Raw genomic sequence first — 13,007 nt, 5'->3', positions numbered from 1 at the left:
CCTTTTACACACTATACCGACCGCTATATATATAGGCAGTTCTACTCCAAATTCGCTACGGCTAACTACGCCTTATCTGTCCCGGGGCGCTTTCCGCAGGGCGCAGAGTTTTTTTTTTTTTTTTTATCTCCGAGTTGATGTATGCACTCCGTCAAAACGGAGCTCCGTGAAAAACGGGCACCGTTGTCTAGGGAGCAACGGTTTCTAGTAAGAATGTATACAGTATCTAGGCTTTTATCTTTCCAACACACCGCTCTGTAGTTGTCTATACACTACGCCTTACAGAGACCGGTTAGTGAGATGCAGTCCTACAAGAAAGAAAGAAAGAAAAAAGGCAGTATCCGCGATATAAGAAACAACGCAGCATGTGCGCAAAGCTATATTGATTACACGCATACACGAGCGCTGTTTTCGATATGCGCTCATACATTGATGCACGAAGTCAGTACACAGCGATCATATATCCTACATATCTTATGAAGTCGCGGTTGCTGGATAATACGAAACCGGATTTCAAAACAGGTCAACCCCGTGTGCCTTGATCGGAGGAGGACTAGTTGTACCATTCAGTCAAAAACGCGGATGCAAAATAATAATAATAATAATAATAATAATAATAATAATAATAATAATAATAATAATAATAATAATAATAATAATAATAATAATAATAATAATAATAATAATAATAAAAATCGGCAGATCCCACGCACGGTGGGAATCGATGTAATGCGAAGCAGCCAACAAAGAGCTGCATACATCGCCTTGTTTGTCTTTGAGCCAAATGAAATCATTCATGCCATGACATCTAGTCCACCATATATCGCATGTTTGCCATGCACGCATGCATGCACAATCTAGTATACACCATGCCAATGAAACGCATATTCTGGTATATACAATGCATGACCTGTCGCTTATGTTCATCACGCACTCGAGTCGTGCCATACGAATTTCGGTATATATCCAGTTAACAAAATGGCCGGAAGCACACCATGACAGTGGCATGTAAATCATACCGTACATGACATGCATAACATAATTCGCATGTTAAGACCTCTCATTTATGTTCGTCATACAGTGACATCGCGCAACATCAATTTTGGTGTATATCAAACGAGCGAAATGGCCGCGAGTGCACCACGAGTATAGCATGTAAATCATGCCATACATGACATGCATGTCATGATTTTCATGTTAACACCTTTCATTTACGTTCGTCCTACAGTCGCTTCGCGCAATACGAATTTTGGTGTATATCAAGCTAGCGAAACGGCCGCGAATGCACCATGAGCGCGGCATGTAAATCATGACATACATGACATCATGTCATGCTTCCATCTTACCACCTCTCATTTACGTTCGTCATGCAGTCGCGTCGCGCAATACCAATTTTTGTGTATATCACGCAAGCGAAACGGCCACGAATGCGCCATGACCATGACATGTAAATCATGTCGTACATGTCATGCATGTCATGATTTTCATGTTACCATGTCTCAGTTACGTTCGTCATACAGTCGCTGCGCGCAATACCAATTTTGGTGTACATCAAGCTAGCGAAGCGGCCGCGAATGCATCATGAGCGTCCCATGTATATCATGACATACATGACATGCATGTCATGGTTTTCATCTTACCAACTGTTATTCATGTTCTCCATACAGTCACTTCGCGCAATACCAATTTTGGCGTATATCAATCAACTGAAACGGCCGCTAGCGCACCATGAGCGTGGCATGTAAATCAGGTTGTACATGACTTGCATGTCATGATTTTCATGTTACCACCTCTCATTTACGTTCGTCACACGGTCGTGTCGCGCAATACCAATTTTGGTGCATATTATGCCAGCGAAACGGCCGCAAGTGCACCATGAGCGAGGCATGTAAATCATGACATACATGTCATATATGTCATGGTTTTCATGCCAGCACCTGTTATTCATGTTCTTCATACACTCACATAGCACAACACCAATTTTGGTAGATATCAAGCAAGCGAAACGGCCGCGAGTGCGCCATGAGCTTGGCATGTAAATCATGTCATACATGACATGCATGTCACGATTTTCATGTTATCACGAGTCAGTTATGTTCTTCATACAGAAATATCTCGTTATACCAGTTTTCGTATATATCCCTTCATTTAAACGGCCGCGGGCGCCCAGAGACCATGTCATGTAAATCATGCTGCACATGACATGCGCGTCATGATTTGCATGTTAGGACCAGTCATTATGTTCGTAATGAATTCTTGTCACGTCGTACCAATTTTGGTGTATATGAAATTAACGTAACGGCCACAAGAGCCTAAGGTCGTGGAATGTAAATCATGCTGTTCATGACATGCGTGTCATGATTTTCATGATATGACTTGTCATTTATGTTCGTAATAAGGCCATGTTATGACACACCAATTTTGGTATATATCCGATTAACGAAACGGCCAGGAGAGCACAAAGTCGTAGGCGGATAGATAGATAGATAGATAGATAGATAGATAGATAGATAGATAGATAGATAGATAGATAGATAGATAGATAGATAGATAGATAGATAGATAGATAGATAGATAGATACGCTCAAAGTCGCAGAAGTTCGCTAAGAAATGCTTCGCATTTAATAAATTGAAATTTACTGCTTCTCCTTAGTGTCGGTCGTCTTGAAGGCTCAGGTACAATGTTCTCGAGGATAGCAAGGGCAAAGTATGTACACGGGCACGTCGCAATGATAAACACGATGCCGTGGGTTCGATGCCCGCGAATTCCGATGGAGTCGTAATGCAGAAAACGTTCTTGCAAGAAACCAAGCTAGTCAACATACATATATAATTAGAGTCCCCCGCCGGGCGCGCACTTCCTTATGAGATCGCTCTTTTAGGTGCGTATAAGAGTCCAGAATTTATTATCATTATTTCTTTTTTTTTAATTAAGGGCGAGCGACGCTGGCGCGTTCACTTAAGCTCCACGAGCACTCCAACGTGATGAAGACAAGATAAGAAAGGCAAGAAGAAAACAAAGTTGTTCGGACTATGTCCAGGGCGCGATGGAGGCTCTACACGCGAGAGCGCAATCAACCCTGCAAACGAAGTCCACTGCTGTGGAACAGGTACAGTACACCATCCGACTCACAACTACTACACCGGCCTTTTTTTTTTTTTTTCTTTTTTTATCAACAACACGAAGCACCAGCTGCGAGCGATGCTATGCCTAGAGTCCACGTGCAACGGAATGGGGATGTACTGAACGATGTAAATATTCTGTAAATATTCTGTGTGCGCATATTGCCTCTATTCAGTTTAAACACTGTTTTTGTTTGTTTGAATACCGCTATGCCCAGTGTTTTAGTGTGATGTTTTATAAAGATTGCCAAACGCTGTAAGAACTTAGAAGTGTATGTGGGGGCGAGGACCTTCGTCAGGCTCGCAAGCCTTTAGTCCTCGCCGCCCTCTTGATTGATCAAGAAAATAAACATTGAATTGAATTGAATCGACCTTCCAACTTAGAAGGTCGTCGATATAATATATACTATATCGTTTCAACAAAAAACACAGGACGCCGAACTAAATAAATTATATTTCTGTACATAACATGACCCGTCGCGCTGGACTGACGATGCGCATTGTGCGTTCAAAGCAAGTTTCCTCGCTTTATTTATATTACCACCTCTCCGCTTATTTTTCAAGTAGGAACGTTTTATATAGGCCTCTCCGGTGCTTCCAAAAAACGTATGAGATGAGCTGTGGCTTCGAACACCCCACTAACCCGGCAGGTTTAGCGATCGAGCGGTCTCGTCCAACGTTCGGCCGTTGGCTGCATGCAGCAAGTGCAAATCTGTTCCGATATTAAGGCGACAGCCTTTGATGCCTCGTCAAACGCGAAAATTGACCGTCGGCGTCCCGCGGCGTCAATACGAGTGATACAAAAAAAAAACCATTGTCACGTACTGACGTCACCATATGACGTAATCAATACGTCAAAGATCGCCAAAACTTTGTGACGTCATCGTGGCATAACTATTACGTCACATACAATGACGTCACATGATGAAGTCATCACATTACATCTTCGCTTGGTGAAAGGCGGGCCAATCACGGAGGCAGTCCAAAACCAGGTTAGCTACAGAAAGCTTGCAATGCCTCCAATCCCGAAGGCAGTGCAAAACCACGTTATAAGTGCAGAAAGATTTCGGAAGGGGACGGGGGAGGATCAATACATGGACTTTCTGAAGAAAAAGAAGAAAGACGGTATTCGCGTTCGAGTCGTCTAGGCGAATGCATAAGGGACCCTGTGAGTTTTATTTATGGTTTGGAACTTGACTCTATAGCGACAAAAGGGACGTACGAACTGTGTGAACACAATATGGTTTAATTGTTTTTAAATGTTGATGGGAACATATATAAACGAAGGTCAGAGTAAGGGACGTAGTAGTTACAAACGCAAGAAATGCGAACGCGCTGATAGGTGCACGACCCGTCCTGTATGTTCCCGCACCAACTCCCCATGACGTCATGGATTTTGACAGCTCATCTTGGCAGTGGAGCGAAGGCTATGGAGGGCGGGGCTTCCACACATCCGTGTTACTTCGCTAGTACTGCGGCAGCGTACAGCTGATTTAAATTGCAGTTTCGCTTTAATTTGCATGCTCTCAGCGTTAAAGCGTTTAGAAAGAACATACACGTGAAAAATGGGAATGGGTGAAGGAGGCATTTCGATTTGCTCAGTGTACATCTCAGTGTCACATTACGAGTATATAGTTTTCTTGGAGAACGGCAAGTTCGCGGCCGCACATGGACCAACCCACGTCAGGGACTCCAATGTTTGCTTTGGAAAACAGGCGTGCAGAAAACGTGGTGCTGTCTTAAAAATGGAAACAAAGGGAAGACATTTCTGTAATGTGAACAATAATTTCATTTTACCCAATACTTCCCGTAACTGTCTCACAATAAGTGAAGCAGTGTTTATTTGAGCAAATGAGAAAATTGTCAATAAAAGTAGCCACTATTTCTTGGCGCGCATGCAGGCATTGCGTTTCGGTTCTGAGGCTTCCAAAGCACTGCCGAGAAATGTTGTCCGCGGATGCCAAATGATGATGCCATTAGAAAGCATTAATCATTGCGCGCAGTATACGGATTTACTTCCTGCTTAGGCAACACGGGCCACACGCATGCAGCTCCGCATATAGGCCGCGCATCTGCTCTTCATCAACACCGGAGATGACAGATGGCACGCGCAGCAAAATTCTTGCTGTACGCCATAGGCGATGACATTTCGAGCAAGCAAGCGGCGGTGTTTACTTACGCGGGACGCAGCGCTCATTGCGCGGTACAGTCGACGACACGGCAGCTCTAACCAATTATCAAATCAATCAACCTTTACCGACTTCACGCGATATACAATGCGCCTACATTGTTATACAGGAAGTGCTGCAGGACTCGGAAAAGGGTTGTAAGACGGGCTCGTCTGATTACGTATAGATACGGTCAAGGGGCTGAAATACTTCAGATAACTCCCGATCGCAATCAGAGATAATATTTATCGTCGCGCGCGCACACACATTATGTATGTATGCATATAAATTCAATGGAATGAAGGAAGCGGGATTAAAATTCACGGCGGCTATGGCTATCTTTGTAACGCCTGCACTACTGTTTCATTATTATTATTATTTTAATGTGTGGCTCTAAGCGACAACACCCACAAATCACGGCGTACCCAATAGTATATGTCTAATACTATTGTGCATATGTATATGTATATATGCGAATAGAAGGAAGACTGAGAGTATTTTTCTCCTCGTTACGGCATCGGCTACGTTTCTCGCACAGTGCGAAAGTGCTCGTGACCTCCAAAATACTTCGTTATAAACGTTACTTCGTTGTAAGTGTCTCGCGCACCATAACGCTTGCAATGTCACCGGGACGTTAACGAATCCTTCGTTATGGAGTTAGTTTCGTGTTGTAGAGGCCTACTAAATGCAATTTGGTTGTAGAGGCGTTCGACCGTACCGGCCGCCGGCCCCACCCACCATCGCGCGCGTCCATATCAAACTCTCAGCCCTGGCGCCTTGCCCGAAAAGGTTGAACGCGCTTTCGTAGCGCGAGTGCCGATCCTGTGAAATACTCAGCAGCCATAAACACAGGGACGTGTTGCATAAACTTCTCTTCAATCGCCACAACACAGCTTGCATTCAAGAACAGCTCGGCACGAGTTTAGTTTGATGACGCAATACGTCTGGAGCAGACACGCTGTCGTAAGAGGACGCCGACGTCGTCGCTATATATAATACCGGACGTCAACGACACCGAGAAGAGCTATATAAAATTAGGAAAAAGATATTTATAAAGCATATGCGCCGTGAATAAATCGCCCCGCGTCCCGGACCTGTGCTCGTGTAAGAGACATAAAATGGCATCTTAAAATTTGAGAAGTATGGAATATGTTCGTTCCTTCACACTTTCTTTCTATAACAACGCTCATCTGTTCTGCGCTGCTACCAACTCTTAGAGTAATTATCATTGTTGTTATTATTAATATATTTTTTAATTTTATCTTTTTTGCAGTCGGATCGTATGAAACGGACATATTTTAAGAAATATTTAAACAAAAAAGACGGAGCACGTAGACACAGCGTCAGTCTGTAGGTCTTTCTGTGTGTTCCACCTGTGTTGCGCTGTTTAAATCTTTGTGAAGTATGAACCAACTCGCCCGAGCATCCGTTTCAGACAAAATTTGACTGTAATGTGTACAAGTGGAGCACATTTAACAGAATCAATAATAAGGACGTTCCCCAATTCGTGAGGAGGAGCTGAACTTTCTGTTTATAAAAAAGAGAGAGAAAAAAAAATCCCGATTTACAGGTACTCTGCCGACATATTTGGTAAGCCGCGACGATTTTTTCGGACGTCACTGAAGTACTGAGGCGACATATACTTAATTTTTTGGTGTTGTAGTTGATAAGACGGGGTATTTAGATGAGAGACGGCTTTTCAGCGCAAAAAATCAGACCGCGCCTCTTTCGCTGACAAAATCATCGCAGGCTGCAACAAGTTGGCACATGCAGGCAGACAGATGAGAATTAAACTCCGGCAATCATGGCTGCATAAAAGTTCCAGTTTCTACAATTAAATCGACCTTTATCACATTTTTGGCGGTTAGGCACTATAACACCTCCTTCCATCACCTATTTTTGGCGGGTTGTGATACCCACGAAAAGGAGCAAGTTATTCTATCGCGCATTGTTTTCCCACTCACTGTACGCGCAAATGATCATGACTTCGAAGCACAATGATAACATTCTGAAAGCAGTCAGGTAGGGGGCGGGGTGGGGCACTGAAATGCGAGTACGTTACATAGAGAGTCCATCAATTCCTAGTGGAATAATACACGATCATCAAAGATCCATTGCTAAAGTAGTTTCTAATGTTTACCGCCTATGTGTCCTAAGCAGTAAAGCATGTACACAAAAGTACACGGAACGATTCGACCGTACAATTGTGCGCATTGGCTGCCGCCACAGAGAGAAATATTGTATTTTTTTTTTCTTTTTCTATCAGTGTTCGTCTTTACAGCAATGATATGAAATAGAAAAAAAAATTGATAGACTATCGTATGAATCTGTACAGATGTCGCAACGGGCAGGTCATCAGTTAGTGTCTGTAACCGATTTCTTAACCTCGCGGCCTTCACTGACTGAAAAATGTCATAAAAAGAAAAGACTGCATTTACCTGTACAACGATCCAACCCTGGAGGAACAGACTAAACACAATTTTTTCAGTGGTACTAAAGCAAAAACCCCGACAAAGTCTTAATAATTCGGCGTTCGCAAGCTTCTCTGGAGCACTGCGCCAAAAGCAAATGCGCCTTCAGATCAAGAGCTGAGCGGCACGCCTTCGCGCAACAAAACAACGTGAAAAACGATCGTATTCAAGTGTGCATGCTTCTTCAAAAGACGATCGCCGCGCAGTTTTGTTCACTACACTGCTGCAAAGCTTGAATCGCAAAAGCAAAGCCGATCTGCAACTGGTGCATCCATAAAAAGCCGCATATATCGCGAGATCTCAAGCAAACTGGAAATGTCAACGGGCGCGAAAATACCGCTCACGCGGGCAGTTCTATTTCCGTATTCGAACGTTGGACGATCGAAACGACTAAAACCTGCTGCCTTTTCGTGATCTTCACTACAGCAATACAGAAAAGCTGAAGCGATGCGTTTTCGTAAGCTCCGAGGGAGCGCAAGACCTCACATACGGAGACACCCAGAAAGCGCGAAAACACAAGCTTCGAAACGCCGCAGGACGCGCTATGAATGCGGACTGTCATGCGGGCGCGACAAGTCCGGGCGACATCGAGAGGATTTTCAAGCATGCTTTGTTGTTTTTTTACCTTCCACGTTGGAGTTCTCCATGTCAGCCAGCTTTGCGTCGAACGCTGATCGGAGGTGGCTTCGTTATCGTGGAAGTGCTGCCGTTTACGGGACGATTGGCGGCGGCCTCACGGCGAGCAATCCCGGAGCAAGAGTGCGGCTCGCATCACACAAAGTGTCAGCACGAGCGTTTCGCACAGTTCGTATATCGGCCAAGCACAGGATGGGCACACGCCACGAACGGTGTATGCTACGGTACCACGGAATGCGAGTCACCGGTGTAACGGCTGTTTTTACGGCATATCACAACACCGCCACAACACACACGCACGATGCGACGAGCACGGGAGCCGAGAGAAAACAACACAAATTCGGCTGGCGCAGCGTTGCCAGCCTCTCTGAACAGATTTTCCCTAGCTAGGGAAACGCTCCGTACCTAGCGTTTCCCTGTGACGTGCAGTGCGGGGAAGCACAGGAAGCTCGGAAGGGAAAGAAAGTTCTAAAGTACCAAGAGATTCATATCGGGCCAAGTGTGTACGTATTCTGGCATGGAGCATCAGGTAGTTCAAGTGCCCCACTGACGTCGCCAAACACCTGTTGACGTCTGGCTGACTTGCGTGCAGTTCGCGTCATATGCCGTCACATGCGTCAAGTTGACAGTGCCTGCATGCTGCATTGTGACACGCCGACACGTGTTGACATATGCGTTCGGGTCACGAAGGGCACAGCACAAAGAATGCGCCGTGAACTGAAGTGCATGGCAAACAAAAAAAGAAATGGTGGGAGGCAGGGGCGTAGGCAGAAATTTTTTTCGGGGGGGGGGGGGGGGGGGGGCTCCTCCTTGATCTGAAGTGGGGGCCGGGCAGGCAGATGTGGTCGAGTGTCATTGGGCTCTGTATGCCATGGCAAAAAAAAAAAAAAAAATTTCGGGGAGGGGGGCACAGGCCCGGTGTGCCCCCCCCCTCCCTCTGGCTACGCCACTGGTGGGAGGGGGGTATGGATGAGTGCCTGAGAGCGCTGAGAGAGAGGGGAGAGCGCTGAGAGAGATGGGAAGGAGGGGGGCTGGTGTCAAATAACCTTTTTTTTTTTGGAAGGGAGGGGGGAGGGAGGTCCTCCTTGAAGGGTAGGCAGTGTATTAGAGCTGTGCACGGGCCGTATTTCCGAGCCCGAGCCCGGCCCGGGCCCGCTGACTTTGTCGAAGGCCCGCCCGAGCCCGACGGCGAAGGGCTGCGAGCCCGCCCGGCCCGGCCCGACGCACGAAAGCACAATCCCGGGCCCGGCCCGGCCCGGCCCGGCCCGGCCCGGCCCGGCCCGGCCCGGCCCAGCCCGGCTTTTTGAAGGTTCGCTGCGAAAACAAAACATCGTTTTCCGGTAATTTGGCATTTTATTGAGCATATCAAATCTGATCAAACGACACACGACGAACAGCCTCTATTACACAGATTACAAACTGTCGTGCAAAAAACGAAGTGCGGCGCTTTTGCATTATGTAGCCCGCCGAACTGAAGTTACGTTCGCTGCTTGCACTCGTCGCCTCGCCGGAATTGCTAATATCTTTTTTGCCAGCCTGACAAGCTTGGGATATCTCTGCTGCTTGTTTTTCCAGAAGACTAAAACTTCAGATGGACAGGAGGGCGATTCCATAGAGAGATAATCGGAGAGCTCATCTTTTTAACTGCTACATTCTCACCACTGTCGCTCCATTCGCCGAACAACTGCAATGAAAAGGAAAATCGGTAAAGGGCGGTCGCGGAAAAGGCGCTGTATGCGTGCTGGAAAACAATTCCCGCTCACTCTCTATATTTCGGGCTTGAGTCGGGCTTTGCGCCGGGCCCGAGCCCGGCCCGATAAAACTCCAAGTAGCCCTAGCCCGGCCCGGGCCCGAGGTGAAAATACGTCGGCCCGCCCGAGCCCGGCCTGCGGGCCGGGTCGGGCTCGGGCTTTCGGGCTACCCGGAGCCCGTGCACACCTCTACAGTGTATAATTGTGGTTGTTGGTCATCGAAGCTGTGGCATTGCTTGATATTAATGTGACGTATATATAGCATTGAACGATTGAGCAATGCTCTAGATGAAAAGACATTCTGACACTCCCTTTGTCATGAGCCGCAACCTTTGTCCAGGAGCATATATTTCATATATGCTCCGGGACAAAGTCCTTTGTCAAGAGGTCTTTGTAAAAGGGTCATTCCATGCCAACTGTCCCAGTCTGGGCGCTCGACAAAAATCAGTTTCTCTGAAAAAATCTGAGAAAATTACACACATATAGACATTAGTTCTACAGTATTTTCCCAAAATATTCTGAGCGGCAAAAATTTTTCGGGCACGTGAGCGCCATTTGAACTTCTAGATATGGTGGAAAACCAGGTACGAAAGAAAAATTCGCTATAAATGGACCGTTTCACGCATTCATTCGAAACTTGCTTTTTTGTGTTTTTAGAACATCGCGCTTTTATTATAGGACAGTTGCTAAGAGCAGCTTTATACTTTTCACCCCTTGGCGCGTAGGTAAATTTGAGTAAATTGCGGCGTTTTCGGGAATTTTTTTACAAAAAACGATTGTCGACCAAATATATCAATTATTTTTATAGAACTCTCCATAAAACGTACTATCTCCTAAAGTTTTTATTTTTCCTGTGTAAGGCGCACAGGCTCTAAAATAAAATCCTGAACTTGGAAAAACGCTACATTGGCCTATGTTCAGGCGTCTGTAGCACAATAAGGTGGTCCAAGAAAAAATAAGCAGAAAAGCGCATACGATTGAGAATTATAACACCTTCGTCCACAGAGAGTTTAATCGAAGTAGTTTTTGTTTTAGTCAAGAAAAATTTTTTTTGAAGTTTAGTCCCACCATTACATTATTTTGCTATGGTGGCAGTACAAACCGACTGAATTTACTGCATAAAAAAATCAGGTAGTGTATTCGTAGCACATGGTTTTCAGCGCCTTTTGTTAGTACTGTATAATGTAAAATACATATCTAGGAGATGATAAACAGAGGTAAAGATATAACAGTACCATTGGCTTAGATGCCGAAATTCCCCAATAATGAATCGCGTTACTTATTGCATTGTTTACGCACACTGGAGGCGGCGGCGGTGGCGCCGTACAACTACGTCACAAAAATAGGCTGTTGTGATCTCATAACAGCTGTAAAACAACGCATGTTACCAGACAGACAATTTCTACTTTAACCAAAACCTGCTGCCTGCAACCATCCAAATAAGGATCGGCGCGGAATACTTTGACGAACTCCGTTTGGATCCGCTATAAATGACCACGCTCACGCCTCCTTTCTCCGGTTTACATGAACTTTGAGACTTGACTTATTTTGACGCCAACTGATTCTCAGAGCCGCATGCAATAAGTAACGTGATTCATTATTGGGGAATTTCGGCATCTAAGGCAATGGTATTGTTATATTTTTACCTCTTTTTATCATCTCCTTGATATGTAATATACATTATAAAGTACTAACAAAAGGAGCTGAAAACCATGTGCTACGAATACACTACCTTTTTTTTAATGCAGTAAATTCAGTCGGTCTGTACAGCCCCCAATAGCAAAATAATGCAATGGTGGGACTAAACTTCAAAAAAAAAAATGTTTTCATGACTAAAACAAAAACTACTTCGATTAAACTTTCTGTGGACGAAGGTGTTATGATTCTCAATCGTATGCGCTTTTCTGCTTATTTTTTCTTGGACCACCTCAGCGCACATACAGACGTCTGAACATAGGCCAGTGTAGCGTTTTTTCCAAGTTCAGGGTCTTATTTTAGAGCCTGTGCGCCCCACACAGGCAAAACGAGAACTTTAGGAGATAGTACGTGTTATGGAGAGTTCTATAAAAATAATTGATGTATTTTCGTCTACAAACGTCTTTTGTAAAAAATTCCCGAAAACGCAGCAATTTACTCAATTTTTACCTACGCGTCAAGGAGTGAAAAACATAAAGCTACTCTAAGCAACTGTCCTATAATGAAAGCGCGATGCTCTAAAAAGACAAAAAAGCAAGCTTAGAATGAATGCGTCAAACGGTCCATTTATAGCGAATTTTTCTTTCGTACCTGGTTTTCCACCACATTGAGAAGTTCAAATGGCGCTCACATGCCCGAAAAACTTTTGCCGCTCAAAATATTTTGGGGAAATACTGTAGAACTTATGTCTATATGTGTGTAATTTTCTCAGATTTTTTCAGAGAAATTGATTTTTGTCGAGCGCCCCGACTGGGACAATTGGCGTGGAATGACCCAAAATGGTCTTTCGTCAGGAGCTAGCTAGGTGAGTGCAGTCCCAGCCATACTACATGTGACCTCCCCGATTCCTCCTCCCCTCGATTCCATTGCCATTAAGTCTAGAAGCCTGCACTCATATGCGTGCGCACAGGGGGGGAGGGGGCAGGGAGGGGCGCCCCCCCCCCCCTAATCACTAAGAGGGGAGGTGCAAAATCTGCCCCGTACATTGACCCTTCTAGTCACCTAAGAGGAGGGGGGGGGGCGCAAAACCTGCCCCATACATTGACTAAGTAGGATGAGGGGGGGGGGCTGCGATGAACCTTTGCCCCCCCCCCTAATGGGGAACCCTGCGCACGCCTATGCCTGCACTGGATTGGTCCCTGCACGAGCCATCAAAGCATACA

General features: G+C 45.3%; 1 protein-coding gene across 1 annotated transcript in view; it reads right to left on the bottom strand.

The window, feature by feature from the left end:
• The window catches only part of LOC119394179 (uncharacterized), a 75,873-nt gene extending 67,139 nt beyond the window's left edge, over positions 1–8,734 (bottom strand). The window contains exon 1 of the mRNA XM_037661442.2: positions 8,388–8,734. Coding sequence (XP_037517370.1) covers positions 8,388–8,409 — 22 coding nt within the window. The 5' untranslated portion in view covers positions 8,410–8,734. The remainder of the gene's footprint in view (positions 1–8,387) is intronic.
• Between the last annotated feature and the right edge of the window lie 4,273 nt (positions 8,735–13,007).

This window comes from Rhipicephalus sanguineus, chromosome 5 (genome assembly GCF_013339695.2).
Source record: "Rhipicephalus sanguineus isolate Rsan-2018 chromosome 5, BIME_Rsan_1.4, whole genome shotgun sequence".
NCBI classification, from domain to species: Eukaryota; Metazoa; Arthropoda; class Arachnida; order Ixodida; family Ixodidae; genus Rhipicephalus; species Rhipicephalus sanguineus.
This window is presented reverse-complemented; position numbering and strand designations above follow the sequence as displayed.